At 44.6% G+C, this 12,490-nt stretch overlaps 1 protein-coding gene across 1 annotated transcript in view; it reads left to right on the forward strand.

The window, feature by feature from the left end:
- THADA (THADA armadillo repeat containing) overlaps positions 1-12,490 on the forward strand; it is a gene marked incomplete at both ends in the record, with an annotated part of 312,306 nt that overhangs the window by 246,775 nt on the left and 53,041 nt on the right. Inside the window, 3 exons of the mRNA XM_079720411.1 lie at positions 9,996-10,375; positions 10,909-11,027; positions 11,443-11,515. Of these exons, the coding sequence (XP_079576537.1) occupies positions 9,996-10,375; positions 10,909-11,027; positions 11,443-11,515 (572 nt within the window). The remainder of the gene's footprint in view (positions 1-9,995; positions 10,376-10,908; positions 11,028-11,442; positions 11,516-12,490) is intronic.

The raw sequence follows: 12,490 nt of genomic DNA on the forward strand, positions 1-12,490 counted from the left end.
ATCACTTTGTTTTGAAACCTCTTAGTTCCTCAATTGTAAAGTGGGGATAATACCCTCAGAGGATTGAGGTGAAGGTCACATGAAAAAAATTGTAAAAACTCCATGAAAAGTAACACAAAAGGAAAAATCCAACACTGTAAGAAAAGCAGCTATTAGGAAATAATATTGATAGCAAGAACAAAGAAATGAATGGTCATCTCATCCAGAGGAGGAGACAGAGCTTCTGCTGGTCCCATGGCCAGGTATGCTTACTCCCAGACTCACCTCCATTGCCCATCTGGCAGAATTTACTTAATTCCTCCCTGGCTGGGGCCAGACTTCACATTAAGTAGCATTTGCAGTCCAGCCAGACTCTCTTGGGTTTGCCAGCTATACTGTACCTTGTAGCATCATTCCCAGAGACATTGATGTAGTCCAGTGGTGCCAGGAACCTCTTCAGTCTTAGAGTCTGTTTCTCCCAGAACTGTAAACTGTAGTGCTGGCAAGGGACTGAGATCAGTGGTCCTAGTCTCTCATTACAGGTGAGACAACAGAGGTAAGCCCCAGTTATTTAAAGGAGTCTTCCCAGCCAGCTACCAAGACTCTCAAGTTGATTTCACACTGTATCTCATTGCCTAAGGGTGGAAGAGAAGCCTGAGGTCCTTTGTGGGGAAAAGGTTAAATTAAACAGGGATGTCTAAGGTATGATGATAAGGAAGTTTCTGATTGCCCAGACTTGTCCTTAGGAGCAATTTGCTGACAAAGAATCCAAAGCAGTGTATTACTTAGAAGTAATTTTATGTTTGTGTCTTTGGGTTGTCATGTGTTTATCCACAAGTATTTCCTGACTTCCTCCCAGTGTTGGGCAGAAGCAGGGATGGGATGATGGGTGGAGGCGAGAAGTAAAAACTGCTGGTCCCACCCAGTGCCTGATGAGCTCATTTTTAGCCTACCCAAATCCTTTCAGAGCTCTTCTGACTCCGTGTTGTCCAAGCCACTGGGACTGTGCCTATTTTATGGGTTGACTAGAGAGTCCTTCAAATAGTATTCTCAGAAACTCTTCCTTCTTCCTCAACAGCAGATAAGGAATTCTGTGCTTAAAAAATACTTTGAGAATAGGCTGGGACAAGGGAAAGGGGGGAATGTTTTCAAAGGGGTGCGTGTCAGGCACCATACCTATGAAAGCCAGGCATGAGACCTAGAGACCTAGGAGTCCAGAGACCTAGAAACAAAAGTAGGCAAGAGGGCTTCCCTGGTGGCGCAGTGGTTGAGAGTCCGCCTGCCGATGCAGGGGACACGGGTCCGTGCCCCGGTCCGGGAAGATCCCACATGCCGCGGAGTGGCTGGGCCCGTGAGCCACGGCCGCTGAGCCTGTGCGTCCGGAGCCTGTGCTCCGCAACGGGAGAGGCCACAACAGTGAGAGGCCCACATACCGCAAAAAAAAAAAAAAAAAAAAAAAGTAGGCAAGAAATAAACAACTAGTACCAGTTCAGGGCACTTCTCTAGACAAAGTTAGTCTCCAAACCCTTCCACTAGGTCATTCTACGTGTTTGTAACTGGAAGGGCCCCTCGGGTCTGGATTACAGTTTACTGGGAGGGGCAGAGGATTAAATAGAAGAATGGAATTTCCCTTCGATAAGGAGAAGCCAAGACTTATTAGATCAGTTGATTTGTTGTTGTTGTTGTTGTAGTTCCTATGGTTTCCTTTTCTCTCCAAATACAGTTTTTTTTTAACTGAGAAATTGCGTAACAGGACATTGACATTCACGGAGTGTACAAATTATCATCTGTGATTATTTTTAGAATCTGTGATTATTCTTATCTGTTCCAGATAAGAACTTTTGTTGGATCTGATTACAGATCTCTCTAACCAGAGCTACAGATCTTTGAAACAGAAAAAGTTGGCCCTTTCATTATGCCTTAAAAGTAAAATCTGCTTCGTATTTCCTCACTCTCTACTTCTTTAAGAAGGGTAGAGATTCTGGGGGGGGAGGATAGGGGAAATTTCTACAAAATTTTCTTGACCAAATGGTATAAGAGAATTCAGAACCATTACAATATATGAAAGAGAAATTCATTTGTTCAGTTATTCATTCAAGCCAGAGGGAACAGCATGTGCAAGGTCAGGCAGAAAACAGAACATTCTTCTGAGGCTCAGTCAGTGGCAAGTGACCACCATAGTGGCACAATCAATATCATTGCCATTTACATGGTATCCACAGTAAGTGTCTTACTCCATAGCAGTGAAACTATTTTTTTTTTCTGTTTTGTTGGTCCTTTCAGTCCTGAGGTGAATCCTTCCCCCTTTATGGATTCTGATTGCTACTTACAAGTAGAACACGTTTGCTGTGATTACTGGGGTTTTAGCTTCTCCCATAACCATCTCTGCTGGGGCCAAGAAAACTCTGTCAGTTTGGGCCTGTACACTTACTCCCTCTGGCCCCTTTTTTTTTTGGCCAGCTCAGCACAAAGCAATCAGGCTATCTTGGTTCGTGACATTAACAGCGAAGGCCAGGAACTATATAATATTCAGGAGCTCTTTGGTTGAGCACTAGATGAAGGGGTTGACATATGATTAGGGGCCATGGTGTACAAAAACAAATACCATTAAACGCTAGAATTATACACGTTCGGCATGGCAAGATGTTTACACTATGAGAAGCACAGATGATCTCAGATGGTCTGAAGTAGTGGTTCTTAAAGTGTGGTCCCTGCACCACCAGCAGCATCGCCTAGGATTTGTTAGAAGTGTGATTTGGGGGGCCCTGTCCCAGACCTACTGAATCAGGAGCTCTGGAGGTGAGTGCGCCGAAGTTTGAGAGCCACTCGTCTAAGGTAACAGCACAGCCACCATCCTGGGGTTATGCTTGGTGATTGGAATGTCAGGTGAAACTGCCCTCTCTCTTTTAATTGTTATTTTTCAATCTCTTTCTCTCTGTTTGCCGAGTACTTAGAGTTAAATTCACCTAAATTAAATGCTCTTATGGTGCAACTCCACTATATCCATAATTATGTGGTAATGATATCATCCACATTGTTTTCCAGAATGCTCTTGTCAAAGCTATTTCGATTAACGTGAATCTTTAAGATTACGTTGATTTTTTTTTTTTTTTAACAAACCTGTAGCTCAGAAAATCAAAGATAAATGCCCCATGGGCCTGCCCTTTGGGGCTGTGTTCCTCCTTTGGGGAGGAGACTGACTTCCCTAAATAATAGAACAGGATTTGGGAACTAGGAGCTGACCATGCTCTAGGTAGTGCTGCTTTTTAAATCCTCTTTCAGCAGCCTGGGTTGATGTTAGCGCCCTACCTTGGTTGGTTAGAGAATGGCAGCTTTGAAATCCAGTTAATTTAGCAATCACTGTTCAGGTTGCAGACATAACACTGAAATCTGCACCTCGCCAAAGAACTAAAACTGCTAAAATAACACATCTGAGATTCCCAGAGGGAATTGTGTGAATGGACCACTTTGCTCCTTCTCACAGACACTCTACTCGCTGTCCTGAGGGACTCGGCAAAGTCCCTTCATTCCTCTCTAGGACACCTCTGTTCAGGCTGGGCATGTTCTCCAAACACATCAACCTCAGGAAACTTGATCAACTTCTCCAAAAGCTGCAGTTCCTTAATGCTGTTCCCTGGTGATATTTTCACAATAAAACTATAGCAAAATGACAACTATAGCAAATTTTTCTTTAAACCACATTTTTTAAAAGAATTGTCCTTTATGATGACACTAGGAATCTATGACTTTTTTGGTGTTCAGATAGCCTTTCTTTCATGAAATAATAGATGGTAGGTTTTTAACATCCTTTCTTTACAAAATAAAATGTTGGCAACTTATACCATCTTGTCACATTGTTTTTGATATTTGATTGATTCTTGAATTCCAAACTTGAGAATTATTTCTCCATTGAACCGGGACATAGCACAGCAGGAGGTATTGTCTTTCCAAGTGAATCCAGCCAATAAGCCATTCCTTTGAAGGCTAGAAATATGCTTGCTCTAAAGAAGAAAAAAAGAAGTTAATTTCAAAAGTGAAATCAAATTGGATGTTTAGAATCAGTCACACATACTTGGGTGACTAAAATGACTACACTGTTGGGAAAATCCAAAGATATTCCAAACAAGGAGGGCTGGGAAAAAACTCCAATTAACAAGAGTTTATAAAAATCATCTAATTAATGAAAAATAAGATGGGGCCAGTAAAGGGGAGGGACTTGATTCTTTCATTGGAACACTCGACTTTCCAGGAAAGATAGAAAGGAGGCAACCCAAAGCCAGCAAAATTGAAATTGCAAGTAGAAAAGCTATCTTCTAGACAAGAGGGTTGCCAGACCTCAGACTGAAGAAGAACTAAGTGCCATCAGAGAACTAACTTGAGTTTTTTTGTATCTTGCGGACAGCAGGCACTCACAAAAATGGAAACAAGTACTCGGTGTTGATCTCAACTTTGAAATGCGTTTGGTAGGGCAGGACACAAAACTGTGCTTCACTAGGAAGAAATCCTGGTTGTGAGATCCACTTGGTGAGCTCTACCTGCTGTGGGGTGCAGAGCCCATAAAACAGTAGCTGTGACCTCAGCTGAACAATAGAATCACCTGGGTCACCTTGAAACCAGGCTCGCCCCAGAGATGCAGTCAAGTGTCCCCTGACATAAGTGTTTTTCTAAAACTCTCCAGATAAATTTAACGTACCTCCTGGGCTGAGAAACTGCTATGCTAGAGAGGAAAGCAATACATCCTTTTTAGTCACTGCTGCTGCTCATGTTTCTAATCCCAACCTCCTGTTCTGCCCAGAGACCCCCTCACTCTGGCAGAGGGACAGAGGTTGTTCTGTGGTCCACATCTAAATGGGAACTCCATGAGAGCAGAGCCTGGTCTTTTTAATTCACTGCTACACCCTAGCCCTAGAACAGAACCTGTATATAATGAGCCAGTATCAAAGGCCTGCCTGCAAGGGGCCTTTATAGACTTTATTCATTCTTTTGAATTCTTGGGGGTTTCCCCTCCTTTGTTGTTTTTATTGGTAAGAGAAAATGGGGGGCAGTGAACTTTCTAGTTCTTCACTATAGTGAAGTACTGGGCTGGAATCAGCTGTGCCCTTTGGAACTGCAACCCCTACTGCCCATCCCAAAAACCCTGTGAGCCCCTATGAAAGTCATAGCTGAGGAGTGTGGTTCTCACCTGGGGCACAGAGCAGAATTACCTGTTGGCTTCTTAAGACTCCAGATGTTGGGACTTCCCTGGTGGTGCAGTGGTTAAGAATCTGCCTTCCAATGCAGGGGACATGGGTTCAATCCCTGGTCGGGGAACTAAGATCCCATATGCCGCAGGGCAACTAAGCCCACGCGCGCTCTAGAGCCCATGCACCACAACTAGAGAGAAGCCTGTGCACCGCAAGGAGAGATCCCTCATGCCTGCAGCTAAGACCGGACACACCCCAATAAATAAATAAATATTAAAAAAAAAAAAAAACTCCAGATGTCTGCGACCAACTCCAAACCAACCGAATCAGAATCTACAAGGGTGGGATTGAGGCATGGATGGTTTTATTAAAACCATCACCTGGGACTTCCCTGGTTTTGCAGTGGTTAAGAATCCACCTGCCAATGCAGGGGACATGGGTTCGAGCCCTGGTCCAGGAAGATCCCACATGCCGCGGAGCAACTAAGCCCATGCACCACAACTACTGAGTCTGCACTCTAGAGCCCGCGAGCCACAACTACTGAAGCCCGGGCGCCTAGAGCCTGTGCTCCACAGCAAGAGAAGCCACTGCAATGAGAAGCCCGTGCACCACAACGAAGAGTAGCCACCGCTCACCACAACTAGAGAAAGCCCGCGCACAGCAACGAAGACACAACGCAGCCAAAAATTAATTAATTAATTTTTAAAAATTTTAAATTACTTTAAAAAAAAAAAGAACCATCCCGAGGGCAGTGATTTTGAAGTACGTGGCCCAGCAGCGGGAGTTTGTTAGAAATGCAAATTCTCAGCCCCCACCCCCGCCCTCCTGAATCAGAAACTTTGGGGGTGAGGCCCAGGCAGCAGTCTGTGATTTAACAAGCCCTCCAGGTGGTTCTGATGCTCACTCAAGTTTGAGAAACTCTGCTTTAGGACACCTCGTTGGGTCTTGCTGCAGAACCAAGAACATTTTTTCTAAGCGGCAGTTTGGAGAAAGTGCCTACATGAATGTCATCTGATGGTTTCCTAGCTTGTGGCTCCGACCTGACCTCCCCTGCTGTTCCTCTATCGACACATTAATTCAGCGAACCTGTTCGCAGGTCTCCTGTCTACTCTCTCCCAACTCCCCTGAGCACCTGCCCTGACCTTTCCTCTCCCAGGCAGGCACCTCTGGGCAGCCTCAGTGCCCATCTTTAATTAATTAATTAATTGATTGATTGATTAATTATCTTTGGCTGCATCACGTCTTAGTTGCTGTGCGCGGGCTTTCTCTAGTTGCGGCGAGCAGGGACTACTCTTCGTTGAGGTGCGCAGGCTTCTCGTTGCGGTGGCTTCTCTTGTTGTGGAGCATGGGTCTAGGCACATGGGCTCAGTAGTTGTGGCACACGGGCTTAGTTGCTCCGCGGCATGTGGGATCTTCCCGGACCAGGGCTCGAATCCATGTCCCCTGCATTGGCAGGCGGATTCTTAACCACTGCGCCACCAGGGAAGTCCCTGCCCATCTTAAATTTTGTTCCCTTCTGAAAGCCCCCCCCTTTTTTTTTTTTACTTACGATAGAAAATAAGTGCACATTGCTTTCATTTTGGTCATTCTTATGGCTTTTGTATTCCCTTTACCTACAATTCCCTGTGTGACCTTGGGCAAGTAACTTAACCTCTTTCCTCATCTGTAAAATACCAGGGAATCATAACCGCACCTACTTCATTAAATGATTTAGTGCTTGTTGAAGTGCTTAGACTAATACTCAACGAGTGTCAATTCTAAAAGTAATTATTATTCATGGCATTAAATAATGGATATATAATATTCTATAGTGCCTGGCACGTTAATACTCAATAGTTGTCGGCTCTTGTCACTAATGATTTTAGGGTACTAAGCATTTTGCAATTTTAGTGGTTGTCTTTATGCTCCCATCAGTTTTAAAGCTCTTTGACAGCAGGTAATTTTTCTTTCTCAGCTCTGAATCTCTGTATCTCCGAAGTACCTACTATATGCTTAATGCATGCTTATGGGATTATACTGAAGTCCACAGGCAGTGGAGGCCAAGAAGTCCCAAAGAAGCCCTTCCTGAGCAGGTGCCCCAAGTCCCCTATCTTTGGGGTTGTGCCTTCAGTCCTGGGCTTCTTGATCATGTCATCCTTCCTCAAGGTCTTAAAGGAAGCAAGTGTGTCTGGGTGCCTAGCTCTTGAGTCCAGCAGACTATACACTCCGCCTAGAATACCTATAGCAGGTTCATCTGAAAATTATCCAGAATGACCAAGACAGTTCTTCCTGTTTTTAATTATGTTTTAAAGAGCATGTCTCTGAGCCATGTTTCTGACTCCTAGCCTAACGAATGAAATCCCTTTTTGATACAGTGTTGTCCTCAGGTAGCAGTGGGTGGGAAGGCTAGGAAAGTGACACCTGGAGATCACTGGAGTGTGGTCTTCTCATTTCTAAATTATACCGGGATTAGGTTTTTAGGCATTGAAAATACAGATGATGACACAAAAGTTGAGGATCCTGACACCTGGGGTTTTCCCTGCTGCTTTGCAAAGAAGGCTGCCCTCCTGCTGGAACTTAGACCTCAGCAGAGTCTGGGTTAAGAGCAGCGGTGTGTCTACAAGCACAGCTAGCAGGTAGGGGGTGGTGGCCCCTAGGGGCACCATCATACAGGAGCCCAAGCCCCTCTTTTGCCTCTTTGGAGAAACTTCTTTTTGAAGTTTGATGTGTAACAGGAATAGTCTATATTTTTATTATTTATTATTGCAATAATTCCTGAATTATTGCAAGCCTATGTAATATTTCAATTCCAAGTGAGTTTTTTTCCAACTGTTACTTTAATCTTTTACATTTTTATTCTGTTTGTGATCGTTTTCTACGAGTCAGTAGTGTTCACTGAGTTATGAGATATCTAAATTTCAGCAAGGCATTTGATGAAGTCTCTCCTGATGTTCTTGTAGATAACATGTGAGCAGAATGGTAGAGTTAGGAGGATTCATAACTGGGGAATACCTAGACCCTAAGAGAGCTGGTTAATGAATTGATGAGAGCTTGGAGTGGGGCGGGGGATGGGGCAGGCAGGGAGCCAACTGTAATACTCACCAACGCCCTCTGTCCTCCACGCTGGTCCAGTCCACATTTTTAGTGATAACTTACAGCCTGCTTGTCCAATTGAGGTTTACCCAGCTTCCACTGGATGATGAATGTGCTGTATGAAGATCTGGGTTCTGGGAGGTACCCAAGACTCCTTCCCCAGCCAGTCCCCCAGTGCTGCCAGTTTTATTCCTTCGATGCTTCTCAAACGCATCTTCTTCCTGTCTGTTCCTTGCTTTACACCCTCATCGTTTCTCTCTTCCACTACTGCAGTAGTCGTTCAGCTGGGCTCCCTGCCTCTAATATTGGCCTCTCAGCAGTAAGAACACTTCAGTGGACATGTTCACCTGACCTTGTTGCTTAAAATAACCCCTCGATGGCATCCCCTTGCCTGCAGAAAAATGTCCAAGCTCCTTCACGTGGCCGAGGAGGTTCCCCATGTCCTGGACATGCTGCTGCTCTAGCCTCATCTCCCGCTGTTCCCCACCTCGAATTCTGTGCTGAGGTCAGACTGCCTATAGTTCCTCATGTGGTCCATTCTGTTTTATGCCTTTGAACCTTTGAACCTTGGCTTGGAACCTTTGCTTGGTGGTTCCAACGCATTCTCCTCTCTCTTCCTCTGTAAGACTCAGGTGATCACTTCCACCACTATATTAGAACCACCTAGTCATTCATTTCTCTTTCTCAAGTTAGAATATAAACTCCCTAAAGCCATTATTCTTATTTCACTTAGCACCCAGCACATAGTAAGCAGGCAATAAATATTTGTGATCAGAACTGAGAATACAAAAAGATCTCAGCAATCTAAAAGATAGACCATAAAATTTAACAGGCATCTGCTTCAGTTTAAAACAAAGAAAACAAGTCTTGATTTAAGTCCTGAGTACAAGGTGGGAGATGGATGACTCACCACTGTCAGTGGACCATGTGAAAAAGAAAGGCCTGCGGTTCAGTTGACTTTATGCCCCACATGAGTCAACGATGTGATACAACTCCAGGAACCTCATGTGAGAACAGGGCAAGCAACAGTCCTGCTGCTCAGACCACGAGGGAGAGTCGTGTGCCGTTGTGTGGCGCCATGCCTGAAGAGGGGTGAGGCACATCCAAAGGAAGGTGGCTTAGAACAGTGAGAGAGGGTGGACCCCATCATCTGGGGACTAGTTGAAGGAAGTAGGGCTGTTTCACCTGGAGAAGACAGAGGGGATATAATAACTGTATTCAAATGCCTAAAGGGCTCAAAATGCAGAATTGGGCCACTGAGCGGAAACTCCAAAAAGAACTTCGTGGCAAATAGATCTATTAACAGTGGAACAGTCTGTCTTGTGAGCTCCAAATCACTGTAGGGTTCTACCAAGAGGCTCTGAGAAGAGGTGCTGTAGAGGGGATCTGAGCCCCTGAGGGAAGCGTGGACTAGGTGTTCTTTTATCCTGCTCAGCTTTGAGGCTTGAGGATTCAAGAGGTCACTGAGTTTATATTTATTGACTATTAGGCAGGGGTGCCAGGAGCACATCTTCTGATAGGAATGCCTTCTGTCACTCTAGGGGGAAAATTATGAATTACCTAAATAGAAAGTGCTTCTGGGCCAGAAGTCTGAATCTTAGTGACCTAGTCACTTATTACATGGTTAGTGTGGAATCTACTCAGGAATGACGTCTGGTTGTCCCACCCAGGGTATCCAGAGTCTTGTGTGTTCACCTATGTCCTTTTGTGGAACTTTGAATAAAGTGATTGCCTCTTTTCCTTTGCTTTTTTGTTTTTTAGTTCTGGAGCATCTTGGCTTCTGGGGGGAAGTCAGAAGGATCATCTTGGGATCAGAGTTGATAACCGGATTCCCCTATACCTTCACGGTGCCAGGCCTGCCCCAGTACCTCCAGAGCCTCACCAAACTGGCCATCGCTGCAGTGTGGGCAGTAGCGGCCCAGGCTGGAGAGCAGGCAAGGGACGTTCCCATCTCCTTCTCTCAGCTGTTAGAGTCTTCCTTCCCTGAAGTGCGCCTGCTGACGCTGGAAGCCCTGTTGGAAAGGTTCTCAGCAGCAGCCTCGGGACTAGGAGAGAAGGGACTGCCGCCCTTGCTATGGAATACGGAAGGGACATTCTTGATGTTGGCTATGAAGGAAAATCACCCAGAATGTCTCTGCAAGGTGAAGTCTCTGGTGTACTGACCATCCCTTTCCACTCCCCACAGTCTTTGGCGAGCCCACTGGAGTGATAAGGTCAGGAGGCAGGATCAGTTTCGGCATCTCCAGGATTGGAAGGAGATTCAGCATCCAAAGGGCAAGGACTCTCTCGCACGATGCTTGGCATGGCTTCATGCATAAAAGAGCGCTAAGAAAAGTGTTTGATGATAATGGTATTGATGACAGAGATTAACCAAAGATAGAGATTGAGAGAGTAAGCAGTCTTTGCTGACGTGGCTCTTTGGGGGCAGATGGTCACCTGGAAAGGAAAGGGCACTGACCTAGGAATATGGCATCTACCCTCTGATCCCAGTATGCCACTGCTCTAGACTGTCTTGGTCTCGCAAAGCTATTAAGGGGGAGAAAAGAAGTCAGTGGGCGGTTTTTGAAAGATAGAGTCCCTTATTGGTACAAATGATTACTATTTAGATTCTGGAGACTTTTCTGAGGGGTGTGTGTGTTTGTTTGTTTGTTTTCCATGGATCTGGCTCACACAGATACTGAAAATTCTCCATTGCATGGACCCCAGTGAGTGGCTTCCTCAGACAGAGCGCTGTGTCCATCTAACCCCAAAGGAGTTCTTGATCTGGACAATGGATATTGCTTCCAATGAAAGGTTTGCCTCCAGTGCTCCCTGTGCAAACTTGGTACAACACATGGTCCCATCAGTCAGTTATGTAATGAACTTGAGCACAGTCCTGGCCTAAGGACTCAGGTCCTGTATTTCATTCTAAGTCTCAGCCAGTGTTCTAAGCCCAAGCAATAGAATGATGTCAGAGTGCCCCATTAGTTACCAAAAGGGAATTGCTTCCGGAGGCATTTGTATAGCCACAAGGTAGAGATTTCCAGTAGTATTCACAGCCACATGGATTACAGACTATCTGTAAAAACCATATGTATATAAAATGTTCGATTTTATTTATTTATGTATGTATTTTCATATTTATTTATTGAAGTATAATTGACTTACAATATTATATTAGTTTCAGGGTGATTATATGTTTTGTGTGATTTCTGGCTGACTTTCCTAGGTCTGAAATACAAAGTGAAGCTCTGAGACTCGCCTCCAAAGTGATTGCCCACCACATGCAGACGTGTGAGGAGGTGAGGTTGATTTCCCCTGTTTTGGGGTCTAGATTTCTGTCCTCTGATTTCCCTGGAAGGTGTCAGTAAAAGTAAACTGTCCCACAGGCAGAATCTCTATGGCATATGTGTGTAGCTTCTACAGAAATATCATTCATGTTGGTCTTTCACTTTAGGTATAACTTGGGGAGAATTTTCTGAGCACCATGTTTGGCATTTCCTTTCTCTTGTTCTGGGCACATTTGATTTGAGTCCATGAGGGCAACACAGCCTCCTCCCTCCAGGACATACGTGCATTTATGCCCAAGCTCCTTGTTTTTTCCTGTTTTTCTCGCTAGACTCTTCATCTAATGAGGGAATGAGCAAGTCAGTTCCAAGGATTGCAAGTCACTAGGATTGCATCCTAGTCAACTATGTATGAAAATATATCACTAAGGCTTAAATATCCCCCCCAAACGTGGTCCAGCTGGCTTTGTGTGGAGGCCCAGATGTGTCCCACCTGTCTTAGGACATGTCTTTGGGGGTGGGGTGGACCTAAAGTAATCAAAACAGCTTCCTGGGGAAGAAGAGGGAACCCTTCTACACTGTTGGTGGGAATGTAAATTAGTGTAGCCACTGTGGAAAACAGTATGGAGGTTCCTTAAAAAACTGAAAATAGAGCTACCATATGATCCAGCAATCCCACTCCTGGGCATATATCCAGAAAAGATGAAAACTCTGATTTGAAAAGATACATGCACCCCAGTGTTCATAGCAACACTATTTACAATAGCCAAGACATGAAAACAACCCAAGTGCCTATCAACAGACAGTTGGCTTAAGGAGATGGGATATACACATACAATGGAATATTACTCAGCCATAAAAAAGAATGAAATAATGCCATTTGCAGCAACATGGATGAACCTAGAGAATATCATGCTAAGTGAAGTTAGGTCAGACAGAGAAAGACAAATAGCATATGATATCACTTATATGTAGAATCTAAAAAATAAT

The sequence above is a fragment of the Hyperoodon ampullatus genome (assembly GCF_949752795.1).
Source record: "Hyperoodon ampullatus genome assembly, chromosome: 15".
In the NCBI taxonomy this organism is placed as follows: domain Eukaryota; kingdom Metazoa; phylum Chordata; class Mammalia; order Artiodactyla; family Ziphiidae; genus Hyperoodon; species Hyperoodon ampullatus.